Source organism: Notolepis coatsorum, assembly GCF_963971535.1.
Source record: "Notolepis coatsorum genome assembly, chromosome: 1".
Lineage (NCBI taxonomy): Eukaryota > Metazoa > Chordata > Actinopteri > Aulopiformes > Paralepididae > Notolepis > Notolepis coatsorum.
Window position 1 is genome coordinate 299,943,793 of NC_140165.1, and position 18,431 is coordinate 299,962,223.

The window sequence follows — 18,431 nt, forward strand, 5'->3', positions numbered from 1 at the left end:
ATTTGAGAATATTGGCCTCCTGTGAACCTAAGTTTTATCCAAATTGGATCAGAAGTGTAGGAAGACACACAGACCGGAGCGATCACAATACCCCTCCGCAGTGCTCCTTGCATGTGGGTGTAAAAATAGAACCTAAATCTCCAATCTATGATGTTATCCAGAGGTAACATCTAGGAGTTGCTCCATTGCCAAGGAATAGGAGACCGACCGGACTGAGAATGTTTGTTATGAACCAAAAATGGGCACTGATATCTCTAATAAAAACAACCTTGGCCTGGACACAACCCCAAGAAGACAATGGATTTTGTTTGCAAGTCAAGAATATTGGGGCATCTTAGAATAGCTCTGCAGGCAGCAACGTGGGGTTTAGGGGCCCCAATCTGTCCCAGTGAGCAGCCGCTATTACAGGGGGCTTGGGAGCCAGGGTCCCCCCCCCCCCTTCAACCTCCTCCTGCTGCTGGCTGGGGTTTTATTTCAAGCACTCCCACCTGCCAACAGCGCTCAGACTGGCAGACCAAGAGTCCAGGGAAGAGCCCCCTGTCTGGAAGCCTGTGCACTGACACCGCCTCCCGCTCACATAACAAGGAGGGGGGGGGGGGGGGGGGGTAGATTCACTTTTCAGGAGATCACACCCACACAGCAAAGGCACCAACCCAACAATCAAACCAGTCATACAAAGAGAGGAAGAGTCTGGTTCCCAGTTAAGGGCAGGCTAGGCTTAAAAGTCAAATGACCTTGATGACTGTGAGGCCACATGACACACCAGCACCGCTCCAGGGTGGAAATTAACACCAGTCAGCACTGCAGCCAAATGCTGCCAAGTTTGTCTACTCGACTAGACACTTTGGCAGGTAAACAGCTGTTATACAATTCAATTTGGCTGGTCGAATAATGAAAGTGTTTGAATTCATTAATCAGCTAGAGTAGCTGGTGGCTGAAAACATTAGGTTTCCTGTCCTGCACTGGAGACTAGAGAATAGTAGGACTACTAGCAGAAGGCTGCAGAGGGAGCCGAGAGAGCCCAGGATGACCCGACCCCCCCCCCCCCCCCCGGGAAAAAGTCTGCTGCCCCGTTTCATGGGTGAAACACAGGCAGGGCTATAAGAGTTAAATATAAATAGATAAATCACCCTGTAAATCCATCGCCTCACCTAACAAGGAACCCCAAAACTGAGCCACATGGTAAACAGGGCTGGGCGATAGCAAACATCACGAGGGCTTTTTGTTTAGGTATGGAAAGTCCAGATCAGTGCATCGAACTGAAATGCATGGTAATGTAAAATGATGACATTAAAAAACTAAATTTCAACTGACACTCAAATATTTCAGAAATCATTTTAGGTCAGAAATACGACTTCTTATACATATGAATATTTGTCTTATCATTAATTCAGACAACAAGATGGTGTGAATTAAGAGAAAGGGTCCCAACGAGCCAAACACTCAACACTGGGATTCGACCTTGGATGTAAGATACATTTTAAGTATAAAGAGATGGATAGCCACCATTACCATGTATTACACGATCCTACGGCAGCCGAAATAGCTCTCCGCCCACTGTTTCAAAACCAAACAACCGAAGCGGGGCAGATCATGAGGAGTGGGGGGGGTTGGGTACTACCGAGACTCTGTGCTTAGTGTGCTACACACCATTTTCACTTCGAATTGCATTGACCTTCTATGAATGAATCTGACAAAAACAAATAACCTACACTAGAGCTAGACGATAAAAATAAATGATCAAGTATTCAGATCTAACACACAGCATGTTAAATGACCATGTGATGGCCAATAGGGGAGGGATTACACACCAAAAACACAAGTGTAGCAGGCGCTCGAAACACTCGACGGGCTTGCGAGTAACGTAAAGAAAGGGAAGACGGGACAGCGTTCTAAAATAGGCTTTAAGGAGGCATCTCTTTTTAACTCTTCAAGCGGTAGGAAACGTGAAGGGGAAATGAATGGCACTATCCAATACCACTGGGGAACGAATACAGGAAACACAGTAACGTAGGAGAGGAAGGTCATGCGTTCTTCCACAGCTTCTCGTGCATTCCTTCAGTCAAAAAAATGCAGACACACTTTCAGCTACACACACACACACAAGAAATCTCTCTCCCCCATCACAGACGTGTTCATAACCCTTCCGGTCTTGCCCACTACAATAATCTCCTCCCCCTCGCCGCTCTCTCTCTCTCTCTCTCCCTCTCATTTTGGGAGGCTGGGAGAGCGTTCCCTTGAGGGCTGCGTGTTATTCCTTGTAAGGACATTCTGCATTCCACTACTACTGACAACTGTGTAAACGTACTGACACCACGTCAGTAATGAATGACCTCACAAAACACACATTCAAGCGAGGTGGCCACCGATAGGCGTGTACTAGGCTTACGTCATAAATAAGAAACATTGGAGTGGGCCTAGATGTTTTGATCTTAGAAAAATCTAGGTATCACACAGCAACCGGGGGGGGGGGGAAATGGAAGGAACAGAGCGGATGCTTTCCTCCCACTGGGATATATATTACAGCCCATCTCGACACACCATCAGCTAATGAAAAAGGGCTACATGTGGAGCCGCATGCACTCACACCAGCTGGATCAATTTATACTACGAGTAAAAATATATACACAAACCGATAAGGACAATGAAAATGAATACGAAAAAAAACTAGTACACTAGCTTGTAAATCATCTAGCCAATCCACGCCTTCAGAGCAATAGCGTATGAATTCTATTTCTCCAAACACCGTTGCCTATACTCAATCGAGGCGGTATCTACCGCTTTCACTGCCTTACACTGTATTCAGTAGGATAGCCATGTGCAATAACACTGTATATATTACACACATGTATCTATTCTCTACCTGTATGAATTTCTCTCTCTCTCTCCCTCTCCCTACTGGTTCAATTAACGTTTAAATAGCAAAATGTTGCAGTATAAAAACGAACTTGATAGTAGTTAGTTGATGATAAACATTTAACTTCATTAGCTGAAGTATTCTAAAATCATTTAAGCCATTCCCTGTGTGTGTGTGCGCACGCACACGTCCCATATCTGGTCTTTGGAAAGACCAGATTATATCAGAGGAGTTGATAGTATTTACTGAGGATTTCCAGATAATGTTGATATTTAAACATTAAAGAAATTATTATACAAAATAAATACATTAATTTTGTATTTTCATGAAACATAAAAAAAAAAATGGTTGTAGGAACGGTTTGGGAGAGGGAGGGGTTTTATATTGTGTGTTGTGAAGTTTTAGACTTCAGAGAGAGAGAGTAAAGTACAGAAAAAATGTACCGTTGGGTCCCGGCATCGATTCCCAGGTAAAAAAGAAACATTTCCATGATCGGTGTCCCGAGCAGACAGAGTAGGCCAGATGCAAGCCGTATTTTACAATAAACCTCCATTGGGCTGCTTAATTATTATTATTTTTTCGCACATTTTATCGCAATCGCAAATATGTCAAAAAAATCGCAATTAGATTTCCCAAAATCGTGCAGCCCTATGACATACACACTGTACATGCTTTATATACTGTAAATAACAATACTGTACATACATTAGATGAGTAGCTTCGTATATATTCCATATAATCACTTGTTACACTGTATATTGTTATGCACTTTACTGTTACTGTGCACTCTTGGTTAGATGCATTTTCTTTGTACTGTAGGCCTACTTGTGCGGTGCAATGACAATAAATTTGAATCTAATGTAGTCTATTTGTTTACTCCATCCTACATCTGGGACAAATAGACGAGGTCAAAAATAGACAACTTCCTCCCAAAAAGTGTGGGAGCTCCATCAGTAGCAGCAAGCTCTCTGCCAAGCTTCTCTCTGCAGTCACCCAGGGATAAAGAAGAAGGAGGGGGGCGGCCTGGGCCGCAGAACATAACTAAATACTCAGAATTACAACCTTACGAACATGGCTTATTCTTTTGGGGGTAATGTGGAGATTCATTTGTCTTTTTAGCCATTTTCTCCATAGAGACTTCATCAAAATACAACAAAAATGCAGTAGTGTTGGAATTCCAGCAACGTGACGGCGGTCTGGAGGTAAACAAAACCGCAGGTTTTACCACGCGGTGAAATTTGCCACCATGCTTTTTGATTCATTTCATTCCCATTCCAGGGCAAGTCATGTGCTACCCGGGGACATAGGCTCGCATCTCAGGTCAGGATCACACTGGGAGTTAAGACTGAGGACAGGCTCGCCAAGGCAAAAAAATTTGTTTGTGGAAGACATCAGCAGAAGGTAAACAAACGACACTGCGATGTGAAAAGGAGAATACTGGCATTAGAGTTTTACATGAGTTTTACAGTGATGACTTTAGTTCTGTATTGCCTCTGAAGAAATGTAGAATTAAAATTGACTTAGTAGCTCCCACTGCATCTAAAACCCACTCACTCCAGAGACTACCGTCTGTATGACCTATTTATCATTGTGACAGTTGTGACTCATGTCACTAACTGAACAATCCATCTGAATCATCTTCAGAAAAATACTTTGGTGATCCCACCTCTTGGGAGATGCGACACATGCACAAACTGTTCTGGTGGAGTGTTTGGGTGGTAAATGGAATGGTAACGTTGACCAGTCTGAACTATGCATGTGTTACAACAACTACAGTTCTCGCGGGACGTGGCAGCTGTGTTCTTTCCTCCATTAACACTTTGGCTGCCATGGGTTAAATTCATTATCAACCGTAGGTTGCCGGCTCGATTTGTCTATAGAGAAAGTCCCCTTCTTTGCAGGGCTATAACTTTTTAAATTCTATTGCTACATTGCCATTATTAGGGCCCATTCAAAGTCCTATATGTATTGTTCATTGTGTAGCAACGTTAAACTTTTTCATTCACATATTCATAGTAAAGTATGGTCTAATGTATAAGTATGTTTTCATCTCTTTCTGCAGCTTTCTCCAGAACGTGATCTATAGCCCCAAATAGGGCTGGGCGATAAAACGATAACGATCGCGATAAATTATTTCCTCGAAATAAACATGAAACGTGGTCGCAAAGTTTCGATATATCGATTTTCCAAGCTTGGCTCCGTTCAGCCTCGGCTCAGCTCACTCACTAACAACAACCAACCTTACGTGATGACGTGCTACGCACAACAGCTAACAACCAATCAGTGAAGGAGATGGCCGAGATCGACGGAGACCCGGAAGGAGACCCAGAGCGGTAGGACTCACTGACACTCAACAACAAGGCTTGCTAGGCTAATTAGCTTGCACGGCGTTGTTTTATATATTTACGTGCCGAGTATGTGTGTGTGGTGAATTCTGAGGCCACGTTTATAGTAGTGGGGGTATACAGTGGTAGTCGTTTCAATATATTGTGGCGGAAGAGAGTATTTTAGTGTGATATTTAGCACATTGTCATGGAATACACAGCGTAGAAGCAACAGGCTGGCTAGGTTAACTAGCTTGCACGGCACTGTTTTATATATTTACGTGCCGAGTATGTGTGTGTTTTGAATTCTGAGGCCACGTTTATAGTAGTGGGGGTATACAGTGGTAGTCGTTTCAATATATTGTGGCGGAAGAGAGTATTTTAGTGTGATATTTAGCACATTGTCATGGAATACACCGCGTAGAAGCAACAGGCTGGCTAGGTTAACTAGCTTGCACGGCACTGTTTTATATATTTACGTGCCGAGTATGTGTGTGTTTTGAATTCTGAGGCCGTTTCAATATATTGTGGCGGAAGAGAGTATTTTAGTGTCATATTTATTGTCATGAGATACTCCGCTTGTCGGCTAACTGCTAACGTGCGAGGACTGATGACGACATCAACTCGACTTGAGACATTCGCAGCAGCATATTAGAAGTTAATTAAACTTGACAGACATTATATCGACGATAATTATCGATATCGAATTATATGAAAATAATTTTATAATTTTATCGCGATAACGTTTTTGGTCATATCGCCCAGCCCTAGCCCCAAATACATTATATTGATGATGCAATACAGTTTTATGGCAATCAGCGCGATATAAAAAATTCCAACTAGACGTACTTCTAGAAGTTACTACACGTCATCTGATGTTGACCGGATGGGCTAGGGGGCGTTTATAATTCCGTGGGCAGCGTTATACCAATCATCTAATGTGGGTCAAATGTTGATAATAGCAGTTAGTATCGAAGACGGTAACTTTACACGCTAAAACTCACCCCAGTCTCCGCGCGCCGTTGGGCGATCATCGTAGAGTAGACATTTTATCATTATGGGATGTAGATTTACCCGGTCCATCTCCAGCTTGTATAATGGTATATACGTCCAAATCATGTTGTTTATCGAGTTATTGGCAATCGATCGCTATGTAGTGTGACGAGCCAGAGTCCCGGGACATGTACCGAGTGCCCGGAAGTAATACAGCCGTCCAGCACAACCTCTACGGCACTTCCTGTTAAGCGATTGCGCCGATCGGCCACCAGATGGCGCTCCTGAACCGCCAGAGAGCTCAGTGGGTCCTCCTGGTGGATCTCAGGCCAGCGGAGGGGACATATGAATCCGATCCCAGATTTTTTTAAATATTGATATTAAAGACGCTGTAAAGTGTCTTCGGCAACTTGAGCATGGCCGGGAATGACGTGTTAAGCGTTTCCTGGCACCCAAAGTGTTAAGCCTCCTTGTTGTAAACATGGATGTTTACCTTTACCTTGTTTACAAGAAAGTACATTACCACATACAACAACAGGTGTCTTGACGACATTTTAGCCATGATGGAATAACAATGTACAAACAAGGTCTCCTTGTGGTGTTTTGGATGGATTTTAAAAGATACCTATGAAACGCTGCCAATGGGAGTTGTGCGGTAAGCTCATGCACAATAGAGAGCATCCTGACTGGTAACATCACCTCCTGGTTTGGGAATAGCACCGCACAAGACCATAGCAGACTACAGAGAGTGGCCCGTTCAGCCGAACGCACAATTGGAGGTGGGCTTCCCACTCTCCAAGACATTTACAACAAACGTTGCAGGGGTAAGGCTAAGAGAATAATCAAAGACTCTAGTCACCCAAACAACTGCCTCTTTGAACTGCTGCAGTCAGGCAAGCGATACGGAGTCTCATGGCCAGTACAGATAGACTCAGGAGCTTCTATCCCCAGGCCATCAGGATGCTCAACGACAATAACACTATGTAACAAACCATCAAATACACTCACAGCACACGTACACACTCACTTTAAATAAACTCACAGCCACCCACTTTACATTTATTGGTAAAGAGATTTGCACTACAAGTCATACCTCATTCATACCTCATTGCACCTTACCCTAAGTTGTACCCCATCCCATTTCTACATTGTACTGTATTGAAACTGTTACTTTTTTTTCTCTACTCTGTATTGTATATGTATATTGATGAACACTTTTGTTTACATACTTTTGACTTTCTATTTTATACTTTATCTATTTGTATTTGTATCTAGCACACAAAACGGAAAAAAGCATTTCATATAAAAGTATTCTGTATTTTTGTATGACAACATAAAGAAAAACTTGTAAGCACAACTATGCTAAAACTCTGAATTACTGCCAAATTTGTAAATGCAGTATTTTACTTTAAAATGTTATTTTGATCGATTCATCATCACATTGCCATTCAAACAGTAAGTATGGTGGTTCTTCCTGTGAATATTTTTTACTCCTTTCCAAATTTCTCTAACTAATAATAATTATTATTAACACATTGTCTGCCATGCAGTATGCCCATCCTTATGCCCAGTCTGCCAGTGCTGTAACCCTATGGAGATGTTTACCTTCTTTGCAGGGCTATAACCTTTTAAATATTATAGCTATATCGACATTACTATGGCCCATTCAACATCGGGTATCTATCGTTCCGGATGTGGGAACGTTATATATTTTCATTCATACATTGTCGTGTTAATACCGTCGAGAATATAAGTATGTTTTTAAGGTTTTCTGCAGTAATTCCTAAAACGCAAGTTATAGGCCCTGACGCATATGATAGATTATCAATTGGCGTTTCTTTCCTATACACGCGATATTAAAAAATTCAAATGTATATGATCAGTATACATTATGCTTCATCATGCGTGAAGGAAGGGGGGGGGGTCGTTTATAATTCCTTGATCGTCAGTAACGGCTTTATTTAGTATGGGTTGATATGTTGATCAGATGGATTGCCGTGAAATGAATAAACAATCTGGCTGAAAATAACATTATATTCCTCTTACCGTTCGCCGATGAGACTGGAGGAAAAATATTCCAATTATTTGACATCGATCTGCTAGATCCATTTCCCATTTGTATGACGCAATAAACGCCTAAATCATATTGATTATTGTGTTTCGAAAGCTATCCCATGATGCACTCGAGTGTGTATCTAGACCCACGTTACAAGATATTACTGCCGGAGGAATTTCCTCGATGCACCGAGCGCCACTTTCGGTTTGGCTTAGAGTGTAACTCACCCGATCATCCACCAGGCGGCGGTATTGAGGCGTTGCAATATCAGACAGGGTCCAGCTGCAGTCCCGGAGGGAGGCTGGATGAATTATGAATGCCATGGCGAAAAAATGAAATATTGATCCCAAAAACAAGTTAACTCGTTTCTGGCGCACAACGCATGGCGGGCAATAACGAGTACTCGGTTTTGGCGTCCAATGTGTTAAGATAAAAACAGAGAACCTCTTTAAACTAGAAACTATGCAAAAAATATTTCGATATTTTTTACATTATGCTTTAGGCAATCTTTAGTTAAAGTTTATATAAGATTTATTGGCTAGAGCTGGCCTACCATTTTGAAAAAATAAGTCATTCAGGTCCAGGTAATGTGGAATAAGGAGTGATTAGTCCAAATGTGTTCAAATGCACATTCAACTGGACTAGCAGGCCAAATAAATGGCACATTTTTGCATCTTGGAAGAGAGAAGGGGGAAAAAATTATTTTCAGTGTTGTTGACCCTTGGCTCACCCTTGATTGAGGTCATTCTCTGTGTTGTCCAACCATAAGCGAACGGCCACCGCATTGCCTTCCCGACATTGCGTGAAGATATCATCCATAGTGGCTCACTCTTCCTCCGTTACACTGGCACTCCTGAGGGCAGATGTAGGACTGGAGTGGGAGAGGAGGGACAAACGGGGGAGGCTGCCAGAGGTATTCAGAGGTGGCCTGGAGAGCATCCGTCCCTCATCTAGGACTGTCTGGACACAATCCAAGATGCTCACTGGCAATCACAATCCTAAAAGATAAACCGAAATAATCAAGATTATTTTAGCCAACCAAAGAATTCTTTAAAAAAAACTATTGTTATGGCTTGACATAGCCTATTAGCCTACCAAAACAAATCCAATTAGTTTGTGTGCAACTCGACTTAAACTCAAGCCAGGATGTTTAACAGCAACACAGCCAAGAAAGACCGGCACACAGTATTGATTGAAAACTTTATTAACAGATTGCAGAATGGGTACAGTACAGCTCAATACATACAATTGTTAAGGGGATGCAGACCAGAGAAAGACTTTCGTCTTGTTTACATCAGGGTCCCCCATTTTCAATTCATCATATACAGTACAAGACACCAGAGAGTTTTGCAATCCTATCTGCATTAACAGTAATGGGTCAGGTGGGTGTGTGCAGTTGAGCCAACTATTGCATAGTGATTCATCTGAAGCTTGAACATGATTCACGTCTGGGATAGATGACTAATAACTAACCCTTTCCCAGTCAAAAGCGGCCGTCACAAATTCAACTTTAAAAGGCAGACACAATTATTATTAACTTGCTCAGGTTATAAACATCAAAGTTTTGGGTGCCGAATTGCAAGAACGAAGAATGATGTATGCATGTATGGTCAAATGTATACTCTCTTTTCTGGACTCTTTTTGTATCACAAACAGTACTGTATTTGCAAATCTGGTATGTCATAAATGTATAGATGTAGCAGTACTGTCCATCTGTATGTCATGTATGTCATATATGTTATGATGAATTGAAAATGGGGACCCTGATGTAAACAAGACGAAAGTCTTTCTCTGGTCTGCATCCCCTTAACAATTGTGTGTATTGAGCTGTACTGTATTGTACCCATTCTGCAATCTGTTAATAAAGTTTTCAATCAATCAATCAATGGTGCACTTCAGTTGCTAGCTAGATTGATTGATTGATTGATTGATTGAAAACTTTATTAACAGATTGCAGAATGGGTACAGTACAGTACGGCTCAATACATACAATTGTAAGACTTTAGTCTTGTTTACATCAGGGTCCCCCATTTTCAATTCATCATAACATATATATGACATACATGACATACAGATGGACAGTACTGCTACATCTATACATGTATGACATACCAGATTTGCAAATACAGTATATGGTGCACTTCAGTTGCTAGCTAGCAGCTCTGCACAACACAAAATAAACGAAGTGCGGCCAAACAACGTGATCTAGTGAACACAGCCATACATTTGACTGATGACGGACTGAGCAGGTTTCTGTGTACTAATGGGGAGAGATAGTTAGCCCAAATGAGCTAACGTTAACGTTATGCTGCCCCAGGCAACAAGACATCAATGCTAACGTTAAGCTAATGGTCAGGAGGTAACCGACTGAAATGTCACATCCTGATATCAGCAACGATGAACGTTACCGTGTTGTGTATCGGAAGTGATATTAAACATGGTTTTGTTTAGCTAGGTGGCTAACTAAGTTTCAGTCAGAGGATGTTGTTTATTAACAAGCTAACTTTACTAGCCTAGTCTAGCTAAGTTAGTAGTATCTCCTGACGCCACGGTCCTATGCTTCTCTCATTGACGTTAATAAGAACCGGACACACAGACAAAACCACATCGTCCTAATAATAATACAGCTAGGAATATATACATATTGTTATGAGAACAACTTACCCGGTGTGTTCAAGTGTATTCAGGCAGGCACCAGGAGGAAAGTTCTTCTAAGCAAAATATATCTGATCTTCTCCAGAGCATTGAATGCCTTACTACAGTACCTACGTCCACACCCTCGTCGCCGTCGTTCTTTTGCGTGGTGTCGATAGAGGAGGAAATATTCGCCTTCATTTATAGCGCCCTCTATCGGAGAGCAACCCGTGTCTCCGGCATGCTCTGAAAATATCCACTCCTTCAGGCTATACTTTTCTTAATTGTTTTTTTAACACGGCCTTTTGGCATTTGGCATGATATATAAATATGCAGGGACGAGGAGTACGAGATGCATTACAGAGTTGATTGAGAAAAAGTTATTCGTTACAGGTTACAGCAGCTAATGAAAAATACAGTAATTCAATTCAAGTTTTGTTTTATTTGTCACAGTCACACATGAATGAATGAATCAAAAACTGTATTGAACAGATTGCAGAATGGGTCCAATGAATACAGTACGGCTCAATACACACAATTGGTAAGGGGGTGCAGACCAGAGAAAGGCGTTTTTCTTGTTTACACCAGGGTCCCCCATTTTCAATTCGTAGTGAATTAAGGTAAGTGAACATAAGGTACATACTTGTACATTACAGTGCAATACTTCATGGTTCTGTATGAGCCTCCTGAGATTGTGCTTCATACAGTAAAAAGTTAAAAGAATAAGGCCAAACACTATACAAAATATACAACCTAAAGTACAAAATGTAAACAATGAAGTACAGAATGCAGCTTTCTTTTTTTCTAATGGAAACATTTGGTAGGGATGTAGTGCAAATATTTTAGTAATAAATATATAACAATATGATAAGTATTTAAAGTGACACTTTAATGTTAAAAGCTATTAGATTGTTATTGAAGTAATAGAAGTTATATATTCGTATCTGGCTTATCGCGTCCCGCTCTTAAAGCCTATCGAGATACCTCTTATCTCCTGTACCTATTGTACTCCATCACGAAAACAACTTGTACACCCACACCTGACCGGGTCCCGCCTCTATGGAGGCGTAGCCTATAAGACCATGACCATGGTCACCAACACACCCTTCCTCTATTTTCGTTCCATCATATTGGATGCAGTGCACCTTATAGTAGTATGAAAAGATTAGAGAAATTGCGTAATGTTGAAAGCTTACCGGAGGTTTGCTTGCCCCTGGCATCTTCGGAGCATGTTTCAGTGACACATTGGGCCTGTGCTGATGTTTCCTCGGCTGACGGCGGCAGACCGAGGGGCAGCGTACAAGGTTTGGCTATCAAGTCGGCTTGTACAAAGGTAAGGCCTGTGTCATTAGGCATCAATGTCGGTATTGGTAATGCTGTGGAGTATGTTTCGGCGCCAGGGCCGGGGTGGCTTGGTGATCGTTCCACTGCAGTGGACGTTTTCCTGGCAATCCTGGAGCACGCTGCTAACGCTAATGCTACTACTGCTACTTCTGCTAATGCTAACGTTGACGCTGAAATGGGTCGTTGTTCTAATAATCCCCGCCGCGGGATACCGCTTTTCCCTCCTCTTACCAGCTTCATTGATGAAGGTCAGTCGGTTGTTGATGTGGAGGGTTTCGCTGAGTCCTATTTACCTTTTTTACAGGTAAACGGGCTAACACCAGGGTGCAGGCCGGGTGTACCGTGGCTACCAGGGGTGCAGTGCTGGGCAAACGCGGTCAAACGGCGTTTGGCCTTCGTCACTGAGGCCGAAGTGCGCGCATCCTATTATTATGCAAAGTCTAGGTGATAAAATGACTCGTCGCGCCACTTATCACCTAGACTTTGCATAATAATAGGATACCGACAACCAAATACAAGCCCTGTAGGTGTGGTGGGGGGTTGCTTGATCTCCCGACTTCACTGGAAGGATGAGACAAGGTGTATCATCTGTTTTGTGCGCAACAGAGGGAACATGTATGCACGTGCGCGGGCGTTTGGCCTTCGCCCATATTACGACTGCACCCCTGGTGGCTACGTAGCCAGGTAGCTTTGTTCCTGTGCCCCGGCGAGGATGAACGACGTCCCACCCGGCCGATGCTTGATAGCGAATCGGCTCGGAGGGTGGCAGTATGGACGGATGAGTTGTATACTGCTACAGGATGGTATTTAGCGGCGGCCAGTGTTATGACTCAGCTGGCTAGTTTCCTATCCACATTGGCGTCGGGTAGTAGGACTTTGGGTCCAGCCGACATTGTAAACATGGTTCATGTTTGTGGTGTTATGGAGATCTTGACTCAGTCGCAAGCTATAACTGCAGGGAGGATTAGGATGCTATCAACGTTGGTTGTTAGGCATGTTTGGTTGGAGCAATCTCCTCTTGGGGAAGAGGATAGGTTTTCTCTCCTCACGACTCCTTTTTCCACAGATAGTCTTTTTTGGCGTTCTGTGGAGGCGCAGGCGGTTGTTGATCTGGGTCCTACACCGCCTCACGCTGTGCAGCCAGAGGTGGGAGCATGGTCTCGTCAACGACTGTGGCGAGATCCTCGACAGGCGGCCATGTTTCCCCCGCCAGTGGTGCCCTGGGTGGAGAGTCAACAGGGTCCCACAAGGCCGACAGCCTTGGCGGCCGAGGGATCGGCCATTTTGGGTGAATTCGAGTTTGGTAAAACAAGCCGTCGTTACTTTGCCGCGAGCAGCCCGCTCCCCGTTCAATCCTCTCTCTGTTACCCACGGAAGCGGGGCTCTGATCGTTCTCCTTTGGCTGCGGGCCGCGAACCTTCCTTGAAGCGTATGCGGCCCCATTCTTCACTTCTCATGGGGACAGGGGCTGACACCCAGTTGATGGCTGAGCCTGGGTCTGTCCGTGAGAATGTTCCGTCTTGTGGTTCCTGCACCACACGTTGTGTGTTGGATGAGCCTGGTGTTACAGCTGCCACTAGCTACAGTGGTCAGCAGGGGGACTCGAGGCCTCTTCTGTTGAATGCACAGCAAGGGTTACCCCGGCCTCGCCTTCGCCAGGCGGGGTATCGCGCTGATGCCTCCCACTCCCGTCACAGCGGCAGTGGTCTGCAAAGGAGAGGCGAGCGTGATTTGGGTGGTAGCAATATCACTGCAGGGCTTCGGCGTGTAGGAGCCCATGGGGTCCTCATGCCTTGCGTGTCTAGCTGCGGAACAACTCCTCAGCATGCGCTAGAGGGGTGTTCAGGGGGGGGGGGGGGGTGTGTCAACCAGTTTGATAACAGCTTCTCCCGTATCAAACCAGCCCTTTCTGTCGGGGTCCCCCCTTGGGTGCGTTGCACACAGCGGGAGGGACCGGGCCAACTATCTACTGTTCCTTGCGGCCCAGCGTCAGTTGACGGCGGGTGCGCTGTGGGATTATTTTCACATATGGCGACAAGAATGCCGTCTTGTGGGGTGGATGGCGAGAACGTTGAGGCAGGGGCTTATGTTGCACTTCGCACAACCCCACCCTCTGTTCTCAGGTTTGGTGCCGACCCTATTGTCAGGGTCAGACGCAGTGACAGCCCTGGCCGACGAGATCCAATCTCTGTTGGCGAAGCAGGCCATCGTTGTGGTTCCGAGAGAGGACGCAATGTCAGGCGTCTACTCCCGTTATTTTCTGATACCCAAGAAAACAGGGAGGGTCAGACCTATACTAGATCTGTCCGCGTTCAATCGGTTGATTGTAGCGAGACCGTTCAGAATGTTGACCGTCAAACTCCTTCTGCTTGCTGTCAGAAGGGGAGACTGGTTCACCTCCATAGACCTGAAGGATGTGTATTTTCACATCCCCATTTACCCTCCTCACAGGAAGTTCCTACGGTTCCTGTTTCAGGGCGTAGCGTACGAGTACCAGAGGATGCCGTTCGGTTATTCTCTGGCTCCCCACACATTCACCAAGTGCGTGGCGACTGCGCTGGAGCCTTTACGTCGTCGGGGGTTACGAGTTCTATTCTATCTCGACGACATTCTACTCCTCAGTCGTTCGGAGGAGGTTGCCAGGTCTCATACCAGGCTGGTGGTGGAATTCCTCACCAGGCTGGGTTTTGCTGTGAATTGGAAGAAGAGTACCCCTCTTCCCAGTCAACAGGTGGAGTACTTGGGCTTGACGTTGAGGTCAAGGCCCATGATTGCAACCCTCTCGGAGCAGCGCCAGGTGTCTATCCGTCGCACGCTCGGGGGTTTCCGTCTGGGAGGGACGGTCACGGCGCTGCAAGTGATGCGTCTGCTCGGCATTATGGCATCTGCTCACGCGGTGGTTCCTCTTGGCCTCCTCTTCATGAGGAGGATACAGAGGTGGTTTCTCTCTATGAGAATAGATCCGGTGAGGGACAAAGGGAAACGGTTGACGGTTCCTTTGTCGATATGGGGAGATCTCGCCCACTGGAGGAGGCTGGGTATCCTCACCATTGGGGTCCCCATAGGCAGCAGGCGCTCACACGTCACGGTCTTCACCGACGCCTCTCTCACGGGTTGGGGAGGGACGTGTCGGACCCACGCAGTGGGGGGCAGCTGGACGGGGGTTCATGCTGGCCCAGCTACCCTGCATATCAATGTGTTGGAGTTGAAGGCGGTCCTCCTGGTCCTCAAACGGTTCGACCACCTGGTGGTAGGCGAACACGTTTTGGTCAGGACAGACAGTATGGCGGCAGCGGCGTATATCAACAGGCAGGGTGGGACTCGTTCCATCCGCCTGCTCCGGGCGGCGGTCGAACTTTGGCTATGGGCATCCCGCAGGCTGCGCAGTCTGAGGGCGCTCCACATTCCTGGTACAGAGAATATGGGGGCGGATATGATGTCTCGGGGCGGTCCTCATTACGACAAGTGGGAACTCCGCCCCGACATAGTCAGACAGATCTGGGATCGGTTCGGGGAGGCCTCGGTAGATCTGTTTGCGTGCCGACGCTCTCACAAGTGCCCCTTGTGGTTCTCGCTCAGTCGAGCAGATCATCCCCCCTTGGGGGTGGATGCCTTCTCGACCTTTCCATGGCTGCCCGGTCTTCTGTATGCCTTTCCTCCTGTACAGCTGTTGAGTCAGCTGTTGGAGCGGATACGGAGGGAGCGCAGGATGGTGATCCTGGTCGCGCCGGACCGGGGCACGTCAGTGTGGTTCCCGGTCTTGATCCAGCTTCTGGTCGCTCCTCCTTGGGTCATTCCTTGGTCGGCGACGGCCCTCTCACAGCACAATGGGTCACTGTTCCAGTATCCGATGTTGGGCCAACGGCTGTTGGTGTGGCTGGTGGGAGGGTGAGTCTGGAGAGGATGGACCCTTCGGTGGTTGATACCATCCGGAGTGCACATGCTCCCTCCACTGTCGCGCTTTACGCGGGCAGATGGCGTGCGTTCCAAGAGTGGTGTAAGGCGGGGGGCTGGGACCCAGTCTCCTTCCCCCTGGATGCTGTCCTGAGTTATCTCCAGTCTCTTCTTGGTAGACTGTCGGCTTCGACGGTGAGGGTATATGCGGCGGCTATATCTTCCTATCATGAGGGAATTGAGGGGACTGTTTTGTTCAGCCACCCTCTTGTGAAGCGTTTCCTGCTTGGCGCTCGACGCGTTAAGCCGGTGCAACGCTCCTTGGGATCTTCAATTGGTCCTCGGTCGGTTGTCCTTGGCCCCGTTTGAGCCGCTCGAGCAGGCGCCGTTGGAACGGCTGTCTTTCAAGACCGCGTTCCTGCTGGCTGTCACTTCCGCTAAACGTGTGGGTGAGCTCTGTGCTCTCTCGGTACGTCCAGAGTGCCTGTCTTTTCGGGCCGATTGCGGTGCCACTCTGCGACCTAATCCTGCTTTCATGCCTAAGAATATCCGGAGTTCCTTCCGCTCCCGGGATATTGTGGTTCAGGCGTTTCGTCCTCCTCCTCACACTAGTGAGTTAGATGCGGGCCTTCACCTGTCATGTCCGGTCCGTGCTTTGGGAATTTACCTCAACCATACTCAGGACCTCAGGGTTACCGATCAGCTTTTTGTCTGTTACAGTGGTTCTCGTGCCGGTAAGGCACTGTCGAAACAGCGCCTGTCCCATTGGTTGTGCGAGGGCATTGCCCTCTGCTACACATTGGCTGGGCAGGATCCCCCTGGGGGCATCAGGGCGCACTCCACTCGTGGGGTGGCTGCCTCTGCCGCTCTCCTGGGTGGGGCCTCGGTGGAGGACATCTGTGCTGCAGCTTCATGGTCCTCCCCGGGCCCCTTTGTAAGGTTTTACCTCATGGACATGACCGGGGGTTCTGTCTCCCAGGCGGTTCTGGGGTCTGTGGCCTTTCCTGCTTCCCGTCCTTTGGTAGGGTAGCAGGAGTGTGTGGGTATGGGCCACAGTGTGTTAGGTCACACGTGGTTCCGCCTGTGCTGTGTGTTCAAGGGGTTCTAGTTCCCTTTTGCTCGCACTCAGGTGGAGTTGACTGCGCCCCCCCTTCATTAGGAAGGATGGGGTGACAGGGCTCCCCGAACCCCTTGATGTGGGCTTACGGGTCCTCAGGGGGTACATCTGTCGGGCCTCGCGTCCGCTCTAACCCATATCTCGATAGGCTTTAAGAGCGGGACGCGATAAGCCAGATATGAATATATAACGATAGGTTATGTATATAACCTAGTTATATGAGTACTGGCTGAGCGTCCCGCTCTTAAGCGGCCCTGAGTTCCCTTTTGAGGGATCTTTTACTGGAACGGGATTTTGGCGAGGAAGGGTGTGTTGGTGACCATGGTCATGGTCTTATAGGCTACGCCTCCATAGAGGCGGGACCCGGTCAGGTGTGGGTGTACAAGTTGTTTTTGTGATGGAGTACAATAGGTACAGGAGATAAGAGGTATCTCGATAGGCTTTAAGAGCGGGACACTCAGCCAGTACTCATATAACTAGGTTATATACATAACCTATCGATAATTATAATAATAATAATATTAGAAACACGTTTGGCGGCAAAAATAAGTGTATGGACAATATAGACAAATGTTTTAAGATAGATAATTTTGTAAATGGGAATGAAGCAAATACAGTAAATTAGGGAAATTAAATTAAGTAAATCTAGGAATAATCTGGTTATATGTGGCTAACGTTAAACCAGCCATTGAAAGGCTGATATTATGCAATGTGTTGAATCACGTCATATGGAGCCAACGTTAATCCAGAAGATTTTGATTTAAACTCTTAAGCCCGGAGCCCTATTTTCTGAAAATCTGCCTAAAATACATACTTAAGTAAATGGAATATTGCTCCACAAGGCTCATTTGCATATTCTTGGTATCTAGGGACATCTATGGACCTCAGTGAATGTATTCCCAGTGTCAGAAATATTGTGTCTATTACTAGGCTTGCTTAAATTGTGATGAAACAAAGGAGAATATGAATATTATAATAGAATATAGAATAGCAGTCTTATAAATTACCTTATTATAGCCAATTCGCACATTTATATATATACATATATTATCTTTCAAATGCCCAAGTTCAATTTGGATTTAGTATCACCAGGCGTGCATAAGAACAGATAATGAAATCTACTGTAATGTACAGTAGCTTTTTAATTTTTATCAGGTTTTGAAACTATTTTCAAATCTAATTGTTGCTACATGCTAAAAATAGGGAAGAGAA

General features: G+C 45.7%; 1 protein-coding gene across 1 annotated transcript in view; it reads right to left on the reverse strand.

The window, feature by feature from the left end:
- Positions 1-11,016, reverse strand: part of LOC311226867 (scaffold protein ILK) — a 30,754-nt gene extending 19,738 nt beyond the window's left edge. Inside the window, exons 1-2 of the mRNA XM_084312294.1 lie at positions 10,895-11,016; positions 8,961-9,228 (exon numbers count right to left, since the gene is read on the reverse strand). Coding sequence (XP_084168420.1) covers positions 8,961-9,049 — 89 coding nt within the window. The 5' untranslated portion in view covers positions 9,050-9,228; positions 10,895-11,016. The remainder of the gene's footprint in view (positions 1-8,960; positions 9,229-10,894) is intronic.
- Between the last annotated feature and the right edge of the window lie 7,415 nt (positions 11,017-18,431).